The sequence below is a fragment of the Diutina rugosa genome (assembly GCF_008704595.1).
Source record: "Diutina rugosa strain CBS 613 chromosome Unknown scaffold6_size315584, whole genome shotgun sequence".
Classification (NCBI taxonomy): Eukaryota; Fungi; Ascomycota; class Pichiomycetes; order Serinales; family Debaryomycetaceae; genus Diutina; species Diutina rugosa.
In genome coordinates this window covers 184,173-196,967 of record NW_022995116.1, presented here as the reverse complement: position 1 = coordinate 196,967, position 12,795 = coordinate 184,173, and the positions used below count along the sequence as shown (strand labels likewise).

General features: G+C 53.4%; 4 protein-coding genes across 4 annotated transcripts in view; 1 reads left to right on the top strand and 3 right to left on the bottom strand. All coding sequences in view use genetic code 12, as the record gives it.

Moving 5' to 3' along the window:
• Positions 1 to 820: 820 nt before the first annotated feature.
• On the bottom strand, positions 821 to 2,491 carry MLS1 (malate synthase; the record flags this gene model as incomplete). Its single annotated transcript, XM_034154905.1, has 1 exon — positions 821 to 2,491. The coding sequence occupies one exon, from the start codon at positions 2,489 to 2,491 to the stop codon at positions 821 to 823; it is 1,671 nt and encodes a 556-aa protein (XP_034012966.1).
• Positions 2,492 to 3,571: 1,080 nt separating this feature from the next.
• Positions 3,572 to 5,392, bottom strand: DIURU_002271 (uncharacterized protein; the record flags this gene model as incomplete). Its single annotated transcript, XM_034154904.1, has 1 exon — positions 3,572 to 5,392. One exon carries the CDS (start codon positions 5,390 to 5,392, stop codon positions 3,572 to 3,574), a length of 1,821 nt encoding a protein of 606 aa, XP_034012965.1.
• A 434-nt stretch (positions 5,393 to 5,826) lies between these two features.
• On the bottom strand, positions 5,827 to 7,485 carry FCY23 (Fcy23p; the record flags this gene model as incomplete). Its single annotated transcript, XM_034154903.1, has 1 exon — positions 5,827 to 7,485. The coding sequence occupies one exon, from the start codon at positions 7,483 to 7,485 to the stop codon at positions 5,827 to 5,829; it is 1,659 nt and encodes a 552-aa protein (XP_034012964.1).
• Positions 7,486 to 9,474: 1,989 nt separating this feature from the next.
• Positions 9,475 to 12,795, top strand: part of DIURU_002269 (uncharacterized protein) — a gene marked incomplete at both ends in the record, with an annotated part of 3,427 nt that continues 106 nt past the window's right edge. The window contains one exon of the mRNA XM_034154901.1: positions 9,475 to 12,776. Within this exon, the coding sequence (XP_034012963.1) occupies positions 9,475 to 12,776 (3,302 nt within the window). The remainder of the gene's footprint in view (positions 12,777 to 12,795) is intronic.

The window sequence follows — 12,795 nt, the reverse complement described above, 5'->3', positions numbered from 1 at the left end:
CCCTCCCCGTCACGTCAATCACGCCCGTCAGGCCTGTATTCATCCGCGAGAGACCGATGCCCCAGCCGCAAAAGAGGTACTACCGCCGCTACGTCATGGACCGCTGGGGCGGCATCCACAAGCGCCCGCCGCTGCCGTTGCCGCCGACGCGCGACTTGCTCTGTAAGTTCATGGAGGAAGACGACGAGTCCGACTGAAATTGCCTACCAGAGAGAATGGTCAGGAATATGGAGAAAAATCACCAGGAAAATTACCAGGAGAATAATTGCCGAGAGAGAGAGTGGGGCTGGTCCCCCGTGTTATGCTTATATATTCAATGTCACGTGAGTTTTGATTAATCCGGTCGTAGGCAAGTTTGGTTAGATTTTGTGGAGTGGTCTCGGCAATTGCCGATACTCACGGTAAAACGCGACCACACTCGCAAATGGTAATGGCAGTGGTTAGGGTCACAGTGTCTCCCAAGACAATAGTCACCTGAAACAATGATCACCTGAGCCGAGTGTCAATGGTGCTAAGCACCACGATAATTTCTAGAGACATCGAGCCTATTGTTGGCCGTGACGGGATTGTCATGTCAATCAATTTAGGCTGACCACCTCGGACTAAAAAGTAATAACCAGCCTGGTGACACCGGTGACATGTATACCCGTGTTCATCCGATTAGACTGAGAACCCCATTGTAGACTGAGTATGACTCAAGCATCGATTACCCTATTCAGCGATGGCACGTGACGAGTATGTCGATGTTATTCTACACCGTTTTCCTTTTCCATTCATTCGTAATAAATAAAGAACCAGTCTTACAACTAAAACATACCGCTTACAACTTTTCGGCGGTGATGGGGCGGCCGGCGGTGACGACGTCGTCGTAGCACAAGGTGGTGACAAAGTCGTTGTAGTGCTCACCGAGGGCTTCAGGGGCGAAGATCTCCAAAGCACGCTTGTACTTGTTGCCGGCAGGAGCGGCCTTGGCCAACTTCTGGTACTCTTCGTCCAAGAGCTTCTTGACGTAGGCCTTGTCGATCTTCTTGCCGTCGTCGGTGGTGGCGCCGTGGGTGACCCATTGCCACAATTGCGAGCGCGACACTTCGGCGGTGGCGGCGTCTTCCATCAAGTAGTTGATGGGGACACAGCCAATGTCTCTCAACCACGCCTCGACGTAGCCAAGACCAATGATGATGTTGGCTCTGATCCCGGCCTCGGTGATCTTACCGCCAGCAATGTGGGGCGACAACAAGTCGCGGGCGCTGATGTTGCGGTAAGGGGTCTTGGGGGGAGTGTGGATCTGGTTGGGGCCCTTCATGTACTCGTTGAACACTTCGAGAACGATGGGGACAAGACCGGGGTGGGCCACCCAGCACGAGTCGCACCCGGCGGTGACTTCTCTGATCTTGTCGGCTCTGACACCGTCAAGCACCTTCTTGTTGGCGGCTTCGTCGTCCTTTCTGGGGATTTGCGCCGACATACCACCCAAAGCGTGGACACCACGCTTGTGGCAGGTTTGCACGAGCAAGTGGACGTACAGCGACATGAAGGGGGCGGCCATGGTCACCTGCGATCTGTCGGGGAGGACAAATTCGGGGTGGTTTCTCAACGACTTGATGTAGGAGAAGATGTAGTCCCAACGGCCACAGTTCAAACCAGCGGAGTAGTCTCTCAACTGGTAGATGATTTCGTCCATTTGGAAGGCGGCGGGCAAAGTCTCAATAAGCACCGAGGCTCTGATGGTACCGCGGGTCAACCCGACGTAGTCTTCGGAGAACTTGAAGATGTTCGACCACAACTTGGCTTCCAAGTGGTGTTGCATCTTGGGCAAGTAGTAGGCGTTGGGGAAACCTTGTTCCTTCAAGTACTTCCAGTTGTTGAAGAAGTAGATGGCAAAGTCAAAAATACCACCAGACACGGGCTCGCCGTTGATGAGCACGTGCTTTTCGTCCAAGTGCCACCCACGGGGACGGACAATCAAAGTAGGGATGCGTTGTTCGGTGGTGATCTTGTAGGTCTTCGAGCCCAGCGACGCGGTCAACAGTCTCTTCAACGCCTGTTGCATGTTGATTTGACCGTTGACGACGTTGGCCCAGGCGGGGGTCATCGAGTCTTCGAAATCGGCCATGTAGCAAGCAGTGCCAGAGTTGCAGGCGTTAATCACCATCTTGGCGTCACCAGCGGGACCGGTGATTTCACATCTCCGGTCAATCAAACCCTCGGCCAACGAGGGCCCTTGCCAAGTGGGGTCGTCTCTGATGTACTTAGTCTCAGGGAGGAAGTCGGGCAACTTGCCGGCGTCAAACTCCTTTTGGATCAAGTTACGGTTGTTCAACAATTCCAAACGGACGTGGTTGAAGTTCTGGTGCAACAAGGTGACGAACGCCAACGCCTCCGCCGAGAACAACGGCTTCGCTTCCTGGGGGATCAGGCCGACGATCTGGAGGTCGGAGCCCTTGAGCTTTTGCTGCGCCGTGGGGAAGGGGTTCTTCAATTGTTGCGACATAATTGAGGGTATACTTTTCAGAAAAATCAGGCCGTCGGCAGCGGAGGGTGCAATTTATATTGCTTCAAGGGGATTATGAGTAATTTGGGGGGGGCAGACGCCCTCCTGCACAGAGCCAAAGTCCGGGGTACCCTATATCCTCGGAAGCCCCGAGTCAAAAACGACGGCTCCGAAGCGGCCAACGCCACCAACACAGCGATAAAACGACCAATTTGACCCCAATTTCAATGAAAGATATATGAAAATATTCGTTATCAAATATATCATGTCCCTGTCCTTGACCGAGGGCGCCGACACCACAATTTGGGGTGGCATTCCACACTTTTCACCGGGCCCCGCGACTCAGCGGGCGACTACGAGTCAACCCTCCTTTTGCCCGGGGCAAGGCGCATGTGACCCCCAGCGTTATCAGCCAATCACTAGCGCCCGCCGTCATGGCCCAAAGGAAGTACCACCCACCCTGCACAATTACACTTTCATCACGTGGACAAACTACGTGGACATACTTGTCCATGCCCACCTACTATACCCCAGTGCCTGCCGGTAAACCCGAGGTCTCAGAAACAGCTCCTCCCCCAAAAGCCAATCGCCGAGACCACCCCATTTTTTTATGGTCAGGTAGCAATTGAACCATAAAGAAAGAAAACCTACAATTAATGACACAATAATCGAGGAGTCGATGCCTAACGAATCTTATGAAACCGTAGGCGAGCGATTGTGTTGACGACGTCATCGTCAGTGGTCGCCTCGATTCGGCGAGTCACTGCCAGGTACAAAAAAAACCACGCTTATCGCTTGGAGTTTTTCGCGTGGTGGTTATCTTTCTGTAGCTCTCTGTAAGCGTGCTGATGATTGTATGGTGCAGCAAAAGGGGTGATTCGGACTTCTGTAGAATATTTGTAAAAAAAGGGGACTTGCGGGTGCGATTGCCACTAAACCTAAGAATGACCATTGCCACCTATTTCTAGTCCGCATTGACTCGGAACGCCTTACTAAGCGCTTGAATCGACTAAGTAATCGTACAGTGTTTGATATACTATATACGTAATGTGTTTGTTTGTAGTGTTTGTTTGTAGAGGACTACAGCGAGCACAGACATTGGAGCATGGCCTGGCCGTCTTTATCGCCCTGGACCATCCACAGCTGTTCCACATCCTTCAATTCGTCGCCCCATTGCGACGCGTCGTAAGGGTTCAGCGACATCTTCTGGAGCTTCTCCAAGTAGTGTAAATCGGTACCCTGGCTTTCCTCGGTCTTTTCAATCACTTCGTCGAGGATCCACCCGCGGGGGAGGAATAACGGGTTAGCCTGAGCTTGACGATTAACAAAGTCAGGGTCAATGTCTTGTTGCTTGACGATGTAGGAGCGGTAAGCCGCAAGCCACTCAGTGGCCAACGACGTAAGCTCCACTTCCTCAGCGGAGTCCAAATGGTCTTCAATCTCATCGATTAACGCCTTAGCCACCGTAGCAGCATCCTCAATCGGATAGTGCTTGGCTAATTGGAGGAAGAACTTGTTGTAGTCACACTGTAACCGGAAGAGAAGCTGGAGCAACGGCGCCACAAGCACCTGGTGGAAGTGGTCGATATCCGAGTAATCAATGAGCTTATGCGAGAGACCTAACCGGTCGAAAAATCCTTCCACATAGGACTTGGTGAAGGCGTACTGGTACAATTCACCCCCGGCCTCGATGACCTTAGTGGCTCGACTCACCACTTCGTCCTCGTGGTCTTTAGCCAGCCAGTCAGGGTTGTCACAATTCTCTGGACCTGCCCCTAAGAGCTCAGCGAGATCTTCGCCAAGACGAGTCAAGTTCCACCAGATCGCCGTCGGCAGGTTTTTGTACAGGTAGCGTAAGTCGTGGTCCTCCAGGTTCGGGGTATAGTTGGGGTTGAACTTGTCCATGATCAGGAAGGGGCCAAAGTCCATCAGCAACCCCACGATCAGGGTGTTATCGGTGTTGAGCACCCCGTTCAAAAACCCATACACTTGCCAGCGAGCGGCGGTGTAGGCGTTGCGAGCCACCACTTCCAAGTACATTTTATCATACGTAGAAAGGGTTGACGGTGCCGCTTTAAGGTCGGCAAGCGGTTTAAGCTTGTCAAACTCGCTAAACTCATTTTGGAATAGGTCGTCAATGACGTAATTAGCGAGTAAACGACATCCTTTACGGTCGCCACGCGAGCGACAAAGGTCAAAACTGCCTAAACGGACCCACAGCTCAGCGAAACGAGCGACAATGGCACACTTCTCCGCCCGGTACCGTTGGGCATATGTTTGCGGCAAGTAAGTAAGCAGCAACGCTCGAGTGGTAGGGATCCCCAACGCGTTTAAATGCTCACTGATAATGTACTCACGAATCAGGGAACGAAGCACCGCTTTGCCATCAGCAAACCTCAGATAGGGAGTTTTACCCGCCCCTTTCAATTGGAGTTCATACACGGCGCGTTGCTTCAACGCTTCCAGAGCCAGTGGCTGAGACTTAGGGATATCAAATAAGTTGACCACGCGTCCGTCACCAAGCTGGCCGGCAAATTGACCGAACTGGTAGCCGGCATAAGCCTGGGCCCATGGCGGCGGTAATTGTGACGCGTGTTCTTGTTGATCGAGCCACGCCTCGCCCAGCACCACCAGCTGAAACTCGACCTGAGACACCTGGGCGGGGTCGAGGCCTAAGTCCGCCATGGCACGAGGGTTCAGCATCAAGTACACATATTGTTTTCTCGGTTCGGGTAAGGCGTAGGAGTAGTGGCCATCGGGGACGATCCTCGGGGTATGGGTCAAATTGTCCTGATTGGCCCGGGCGGCTTCGGGCGTATTGAGTCTGGGGTCGGGCGTGAGCCGGAGGAACGACGAGGGGACAGCGACATCACGGAGGGTGCGACTCATGGCTCGTCTCATGAAATAGGCGTTGGTAGGATATATGGAGAACGGCGTTACTCAATATTGCCACTAGCTGCTAAGTGAGGCTTATCTCCTGCATATAGTTATTTGACTAGCGCCCTTGATCACTAATCCCCCCACATTCGAGACCAAACTCCGAGCCAGGAATGAACGTAACTATGATAAAATTATACATCAACCTGTATTTAATGTTCTATGAGTAATCCAGTCATTACAGACGGTATATATTGCCGAGAGTAAATCTAGCTTCACTTTATGAGTAGTCCAGTGTGCTATGAGCTACCTAGTAATTGTTTTGTATGAGTAGTCTAGTGACTACTGCTCCATACAATTCCAAATAATCATTATTCTATTATTAGTCTAGTGGAAACTGAGTATATATGATGTAAGTCAATATTTGACGAATCCATTTGATTGGCGAAAGTAGTGGGTCAGCGGCCAAACTTCTTGAGTTCCCAGTAGCGTAAAGGCGGGTACACTACCCCCAGAATTCCCATACACATCCACATGGCAATATCCCCACCGTACTCACCGCCAATGGCTTTGGCCACGGGACCCACCCAATAGGTCTGCGACATCCCTAGGACTACCCCCAGCACCCCGCAGAGGAAACTGATGGTAGCGGCAATGCCCTGAGTGAGCCGCAGCTTATCGTTCCACACCTTCCAGTTATAATGCTGGTGTAATCTGACATCACGAGTGGCGGCAAACTGTTTCTCTTTGTATGACCCCTGGTGCATTTCTTCAGTGGGGAACTCTTTAGTGAACAAGTGCTTGAAGTAGTCGGTACGGAAGATCTGGTTTTCTTCAAGCAACATGATGAAATACATCGAGATCCAGTACCCAATCATAGGAAGGAAATTACCCAAAATCGTCAGGAAGGCGTTACGCCCGACAAGAGCACACACAAGACACACGCCAAATACCCCGATCAGCCACATCCACCGCGGGATCCGGGCGAAAAACCGACCACCAAGCTGGAGACCAAATGCCGCCGAATAGGTGTTGATGATGTTATTAGAGATCAACGATAAGAAGATCAAAATGAGGAGGAACTTGCCGCCACCGCCCCACGGCTCAAACGCTGCCCAGAGCAAACCACCCATCCCGTATTTTTCGTAAGCCTCAGCCCAGGGAGGGTATTTCAAAGCACAGTTACCGATAAGCAAACCAGCGACACCGACAAACGTGGTGGGCACCCAGATCCCCAAAAGGGTAAGGAGGAATACCGTCATATCGGGCGTGTTTTCCGGGAATAAGACGTAATAGTCCAGAGCGATGGTACCCCAGGTGGCGGTGATTGAGTAGCAAAGGGAGAAAAACGAAAGCCAGTTGCCCTTGATCGTAGCGGGGTCATCCGCCACTTCGGGACTATCGTCATTACTCAAATAACGGTATTTCTGCAGCGACACAATGTATAAAGTGAGAAAGGCAACGTTGACGGGGATAGCAAAGAAAGCCTCTACCCGGATCAACTGTTTAATCCCACATACCAGCACAAGCAAAGACACCACCATAATGATGATAATCCCCACCACAAGCGGTACTTTCTCATTTGAGATCGACGCTAAGATCTGGCCACCCACCACGGAGTTAACCACCAGCCACCCCATCACCCCAATCACCCCGAAAAGGGAAACGATCTTAACCGTCCACCACCCAAAGAGGAATCTGGCACCCACCATTTGTCTGCACCCCAGCCGTGGGCCCATCATCAGACAGTAAGCAGCGATAAAGCACCCCACGGTGTGGCCAATAAGCCCCGGGATCACCGAGTTGCGAAGGCCCAAACCGAATAAAAGCGGGCCCAAAAAGAACAGCGACATCAGCGAAAGCCCACCGCAGGCCAGAAGCCAGAGGCCGACAACGGAAATAAGCTGTTTGCGTCGATTCAGTGCTCTTTCATAAGGAGGCAGTCTGTCGATGCCTCGAGTCTCGACACCAAGGGCATCGAGCCGCTTCAGCGCGAGCTTGGTGTAGTACCAGAACTTGCCTCCCACCAGGCTCAGCGAGCCCTGGGGGTGGTCATAGGAGTCGACCTCGACGACGTCCTCGTGGCCGGCGTCGTCGTCGTCTCTGAGTTTGCCCATGCGATGCTTGTCTGTGCCTACTTTCCCCGGATTCTGTGCGCGATATAATGGTGAGTGGGTGGGGGATGAGTCAGAGTCGGGGGGTTGACTCGGGGACAGCGGTAGCAGTACCGGAAACAGCCGAGGTCTACGGAGACTTCCGTCCCCGCAAATGTCCGACAAATTTTAGCAATATAGGCTTAACATCAGGTCAGTTTAGTCGCCGTTTTTTTCTTACTCGTAAGGGCGATGGCATCGTGCGGATGGTAGGGCTGACAATGGCTTTTGTGGTACTTGTAATTCGGCAACTGTTAGCGCGCCGTTAGCCGCTAGCACTAAACAGTCGTGCGCGCGGCACAACCAACTTCGAACGAGTCGAAAACAGCAGGTAACAACGAGGCAACACGAGGCAACAACGGGGCCACCCTGATGGAAGAAGAGATTAGAAATCATAAATGATAATTCTGATAAGACACTCCATCAGCGGATAATAGCGATGCCCTTTATAGGGGGATCATCAGGAGTAAATTTTGTGACTAGAGTTGTAAGCATGAGTGTATTGTTTTTCTTGATTGTTTATGATGATTGTGTCAGGTGTTGGTTATGATTGTGTCAGGTGGTCACTGTGATTGTTTCAGGTGATTTCATTGATTTAGTGGTAGGGGCGAGACGCGTCCTATAGATTGTCTAAAATCCCAACTAAGAGTTATGGTTGAATCTTAATTGCGATAAGCCAGCGCCACCAGTGCCCCTTAACCTGATTAATTATCTCGCTGGGACCTCCTCGCCGGGCGGGGGTGTTTACCCCACTATCCCGTGGTTGTATCTTTTGTTCGAAATTCGACGCCAGACGCGTCTGGAAAAAAAAACATCACACCCACCATGTATGCTAGGCGCTTAGAAATCGCCCGTGGGCGCCCCCACCGCGTCCAGCGCGATTGGGCGCCGCCTACACCACGACTCTAGCGCTCGCCACCGGTGCGCCCCTTTCATCGCTAGTTCCTGATGGTATCCCCTGCGCCGCTCCCCAACGCGATCCAGACCCCCTGGGGGGACAGTTCCAGTTTAAAGTTCTATTTTCACAGGCGCCTGAAAAAATAATCATAATAATCACCGGCACCCCGCTCGGTCTCGGCCCGGGCGTTACCCTAATTCGGGTATATTACGTACAACTGTGTGTGGGTGCGGTGCTACCAATCGCCCTTCAGGACGCGCTTTGGGCGCACTATACGCTCTCTTTTTTTTCTCGGTGACAGTGGAGGCCTAGCGCCCGCGCGATAACTGCGCTTCCCCCCGGATATGTTCCGGTTAACCTACGGGTGGATGTAGCGCCAGCAGCGGCGCCGCCCGATAGACCCCTCGACCCTAGGCCTAAAACGTAACCACCGCCGTATTTTAAGTCCCCAAAGTAATGCCTATAATGCCGACACTAGCCACTCAAAGCGCCCGCACCCGCCTGGCGTTCTTTCTAGGCCGAGCGCCCGCCTCGGGGGACAATAGGGAAACCTAACGGGAATTATCGCCATGCGCTAGTGAGCGCACGCCTCGCCAAATTGGCGGTCTAGAGGGGGGCGAGACAATGGGGCTGTTCCCTAATTGCAGAAGAGGCGAATGATACAGGTCACACCCATGGTCCCTTCGAGTAAATCGTGTAAGTAAAAGCAGGGAGGCGACACGTCGATAACCGAAGCGATTCGCGCCGATGGCGCCGCCGACACTTGTGCACGCGCCCTTTCTATGGGACATCAGACCACCCGATTAATCGCAGTCAAACAAGACTCACTCAAGTGAAAATTTGACAATAGTGGGAGTATCCATGCTCAGCGCTTTCTTAAGTGATCGTCGGTTTTTAGCTTTTTAGGCTCGGGGGGTTGTGGGGGTAGTTGACGGAGGTAGTAGTGGTTGAGGTCACGTGCTCCCCTGCAGGACGGGCGTTGTCAATAAAAAAAGTGCGCCAGGCCTCTCAACCTCACCAACGTTGTCTCCCCTCTGTGGCGCCCTCCAGACCAAATGAAGCGCAAGGACCCCAACCACGACGACGCGCGGGGGTTCACGCGGCTGCCGCAGCGGCACGACCACCGGGTGCTGCTGCTGCTGATTTTCAGCTTCCGCAAGCAGCGGGCGCCGCTGGCCTACGACGACGTGTCGCTGCTTGAGCTGGCGCTGGCGCTGGTGGAGCGCCCCCCGTCGTCGGCGTACTCGATCTACCCGCACGCGGCCCAGTTGCCCGGCCAGGCCCACCTGCGGCTGGCGCTGGCGTACCTGATCCTGACGGTGCCGCTGACGGCGCCGCTGCTGGTGCCGCTGGCGGTCGAGGTCGTCGCCAACCCCATGCACCACCACCCGGCGCTGGCAGCGCTGTTGAAAGCTAGCGCCACCAACCCCGCGGCGCCGCTGCCGATGCACCATCACCCGACCCCCGCCCAGCATAAGCGGCGTCACCAGTTCGGCACCACCAAATCCAACAATAAGCCGCCCCCACCAAAAATCCACCACCCGTCGCTCGCTCGCGACTTCCATTTGGAGAAGCCGCTGCTGGACGCCGAGATCGAACAGCGGTTCCGGCTCATCATGGAGAAACGCGATTTCAAACTGTTGCCGGAGCTGGCGAAGCAGGAGATGGCCAACTATAATATTGACAAGAAGTGGATGCTTATCTACCAGGACGCCTTAGCGGAGTACGCACGCACAGGGTCAGTGCCTCTACCCGCGACCGAGAACGCCGCCGCCCCGCAATTCTATACCCGGAAGCTTCTCGAGGCTTCCATTCTGGCCACCGATTTAAAGAACCTCTGGGTCAGTTTGCGTACTGAGCCCATCGAGTGGGTGCGGCGCTTCATCTACGACTACCAGGGCGATCTGCTTTTGCTGCAGTACTTGATCAAAGTGCACGATGAGATCTGCGCCCGCGAATGGCACTTAATCTCCGACGACTTGTTTGATCGCGAGTTCGAAACGTTGAAAGCGCTAAAGTGTATGATGAACCAGAAATTGGGCGCCGAGCGTGTGCGAACCGATGTTGGCCTCTACGTGAAAGCGATCCTGGGTCTGTTATTGCTGCCACGGATCATCACCCGCAGAATGGCAGCCGAACAGCTCACGTTCATGCTTGCCTACTACCTGGAAAACGGCGCCAACATCGATAAGTACCGCCGCATTCTCGCCGCCATCGACGCCATCCCGCAACTGCCGTGGTTCGATTTCGACCCGTCGCATAAAGGACGCGTCATCCGCCAACGAGGCCACCCCGACCAGTATAAGCGGTTTGAACTCTGGTTATCGGTAGTGGAGAAAACCGTTGATGGGAAAGGGACATTTGCTGGACTGACAGTGGGAGCTCTGGAAGAGTTTAAGCTCGCCAATAATGGCAGTGCCACGCTGGCATCGCCGGAAAACAACTTATACGAGTACTGCCTCGGCACCATGCTTTTGGTCAATACTATTGTCCACTTTGTCGTTGATTACCGCTCGAGAATCCACTTACGGGCTCAGTTTACTGCCGCCGGGATTGACCGGCTCATGCCCAAATTTGAACTGCTAGGCTACGATCAATTACGTCATCAAGTGGCTAACTACCGTGAGGCTCAGCGTAGCGACGCCCAGGAGCTTAAGGAAGCTGAACTGATCGATCAGGATTTGGATTTCAATAACCCGAAGGAGTTAATTGACCTGATGTGGAAATCCGTCGACGCTGAGGCTCAGGGGTACTTGCTCTCAGCATTACAGCACTTATACTTGACTCATACCTCAGGCAATAACTCTGATCAGCTGCGTACGCTTAGATTACTCGATGGCATTGTCCAGAACATGGGATCGCAACTGCTGGGCCACGACGACGCCGCGTTGGGGATCGCCATGAACCAGTTGATGGCGCTGATGCTGACGGACGACATGTACCAGAAGGCGATGAACGAAGCCCGGCAGTATAAGAAGATGGCTGAAGAAGCGACGGCCGAAAGAGACGATTTACTGAGACAATTGGGCCTTGGCGCCGAAGGGTTGATTGCCAACTTGAACAATGAAATCAGAGAGCAACAGGCAGTGATGATGCGTACTCGTCGTCTTAACGAAGAGCTTAATGAAGAGCTTGAAGAGTTGAAACGCAAGCATTTATTGGAAAAGCAGGAACAGGAGCTTGAGATGAGAGAGTTGTTGATCATGCTTGATAACGAGGCTGACGAGAAGAAGGATAACGACCGTTTGGTACGCAAACTTAAGGGCCAGATCCACCGTAAGCGCGCCGAATACAAGCTTGAGAACCGCCAGTTCGGCACCCAGGTGGAGCCGCTGCTGCGGCTTCGCAAGTTGCGTGACCAGATGGGCGATATCGAGAACATGGCCAGAGAGTTGGAAATGACCGATTTCGACGAAATGATGAAACCTCCGCCCATCGACGAAATCGAGGAAGTGGAAGACTTGCTGCTGCTGCTGTCGCTGTCGCTGTCAAGACTGCTGGCGTTAGAAGAGCTTTCCGAGGAGGTGATTGCCGATATCACTACCCCGCAACCACCTCCCGTGGCGAGAGAACCGACGCCTCCGCCTCGTCCTATCCGCACCGACGACCTCGAAAAGCTCGACAGCTTGCGCAAGAAGCTCGAGCTGTTGCAGCTGGAGCTGAACGACATCATGAAGTTCAACCACCTGGCGATGTTCTCCAAGCAGCGGTACATGGCGATCGAGCGGCTCCACGAGCTCGAGAACCTGTTCCGCGACTTCAATTTGGACTTCTCCACGCCCCAGGACGAACAGCAGGAGTTCTCGTTTGCTGAAAGCGTCGACCCCGTGGTGCGGCTGAAGATCCAGCACGAGTACGCCCAAATCGAGAAGATGAAGGAGGAGCTTAGACAGAAGCTTGCCGCGGCCGATGAAGCCAATACTAACGCTGCTCAAGCCGAACAGATGGCTCAAGACCGGTACATGGCGGCCATGGCTAAGCTTGAAGCGGCTCAGTTGATTGAAGACGAAGCGGAGAAGGCTCAAGCAGCATCGCAGCTGGCGCTTGCCAGATTGGAAGACCGTTATGGTCGGGGCAAGCGAGAACCCACGGAAGCGGAGAAGGCGAGAATGGTGGATATCCCCAAGGGAGCTAAGCGTTTGAACCGCCAAGCTACCGTCACTAATATGGACCCAGCATTCTTACAAGAACTCTCTCTGAAAGTGGGCCACTCGCCGGCAACGTCAGCGGCGTCGTCAGTGGCTCCTCTGCCTGCCATCCCTCAAACTGAGGCCAAGAAGGATGAGGTTAAGGAAGAAGCTAAGGAAGAACCAAAGAAGGAAGAAGCTAAGGACGAGGCTAAAGAGGAAGTTAAGGAGTCAGAAGCCAAGCCTGAC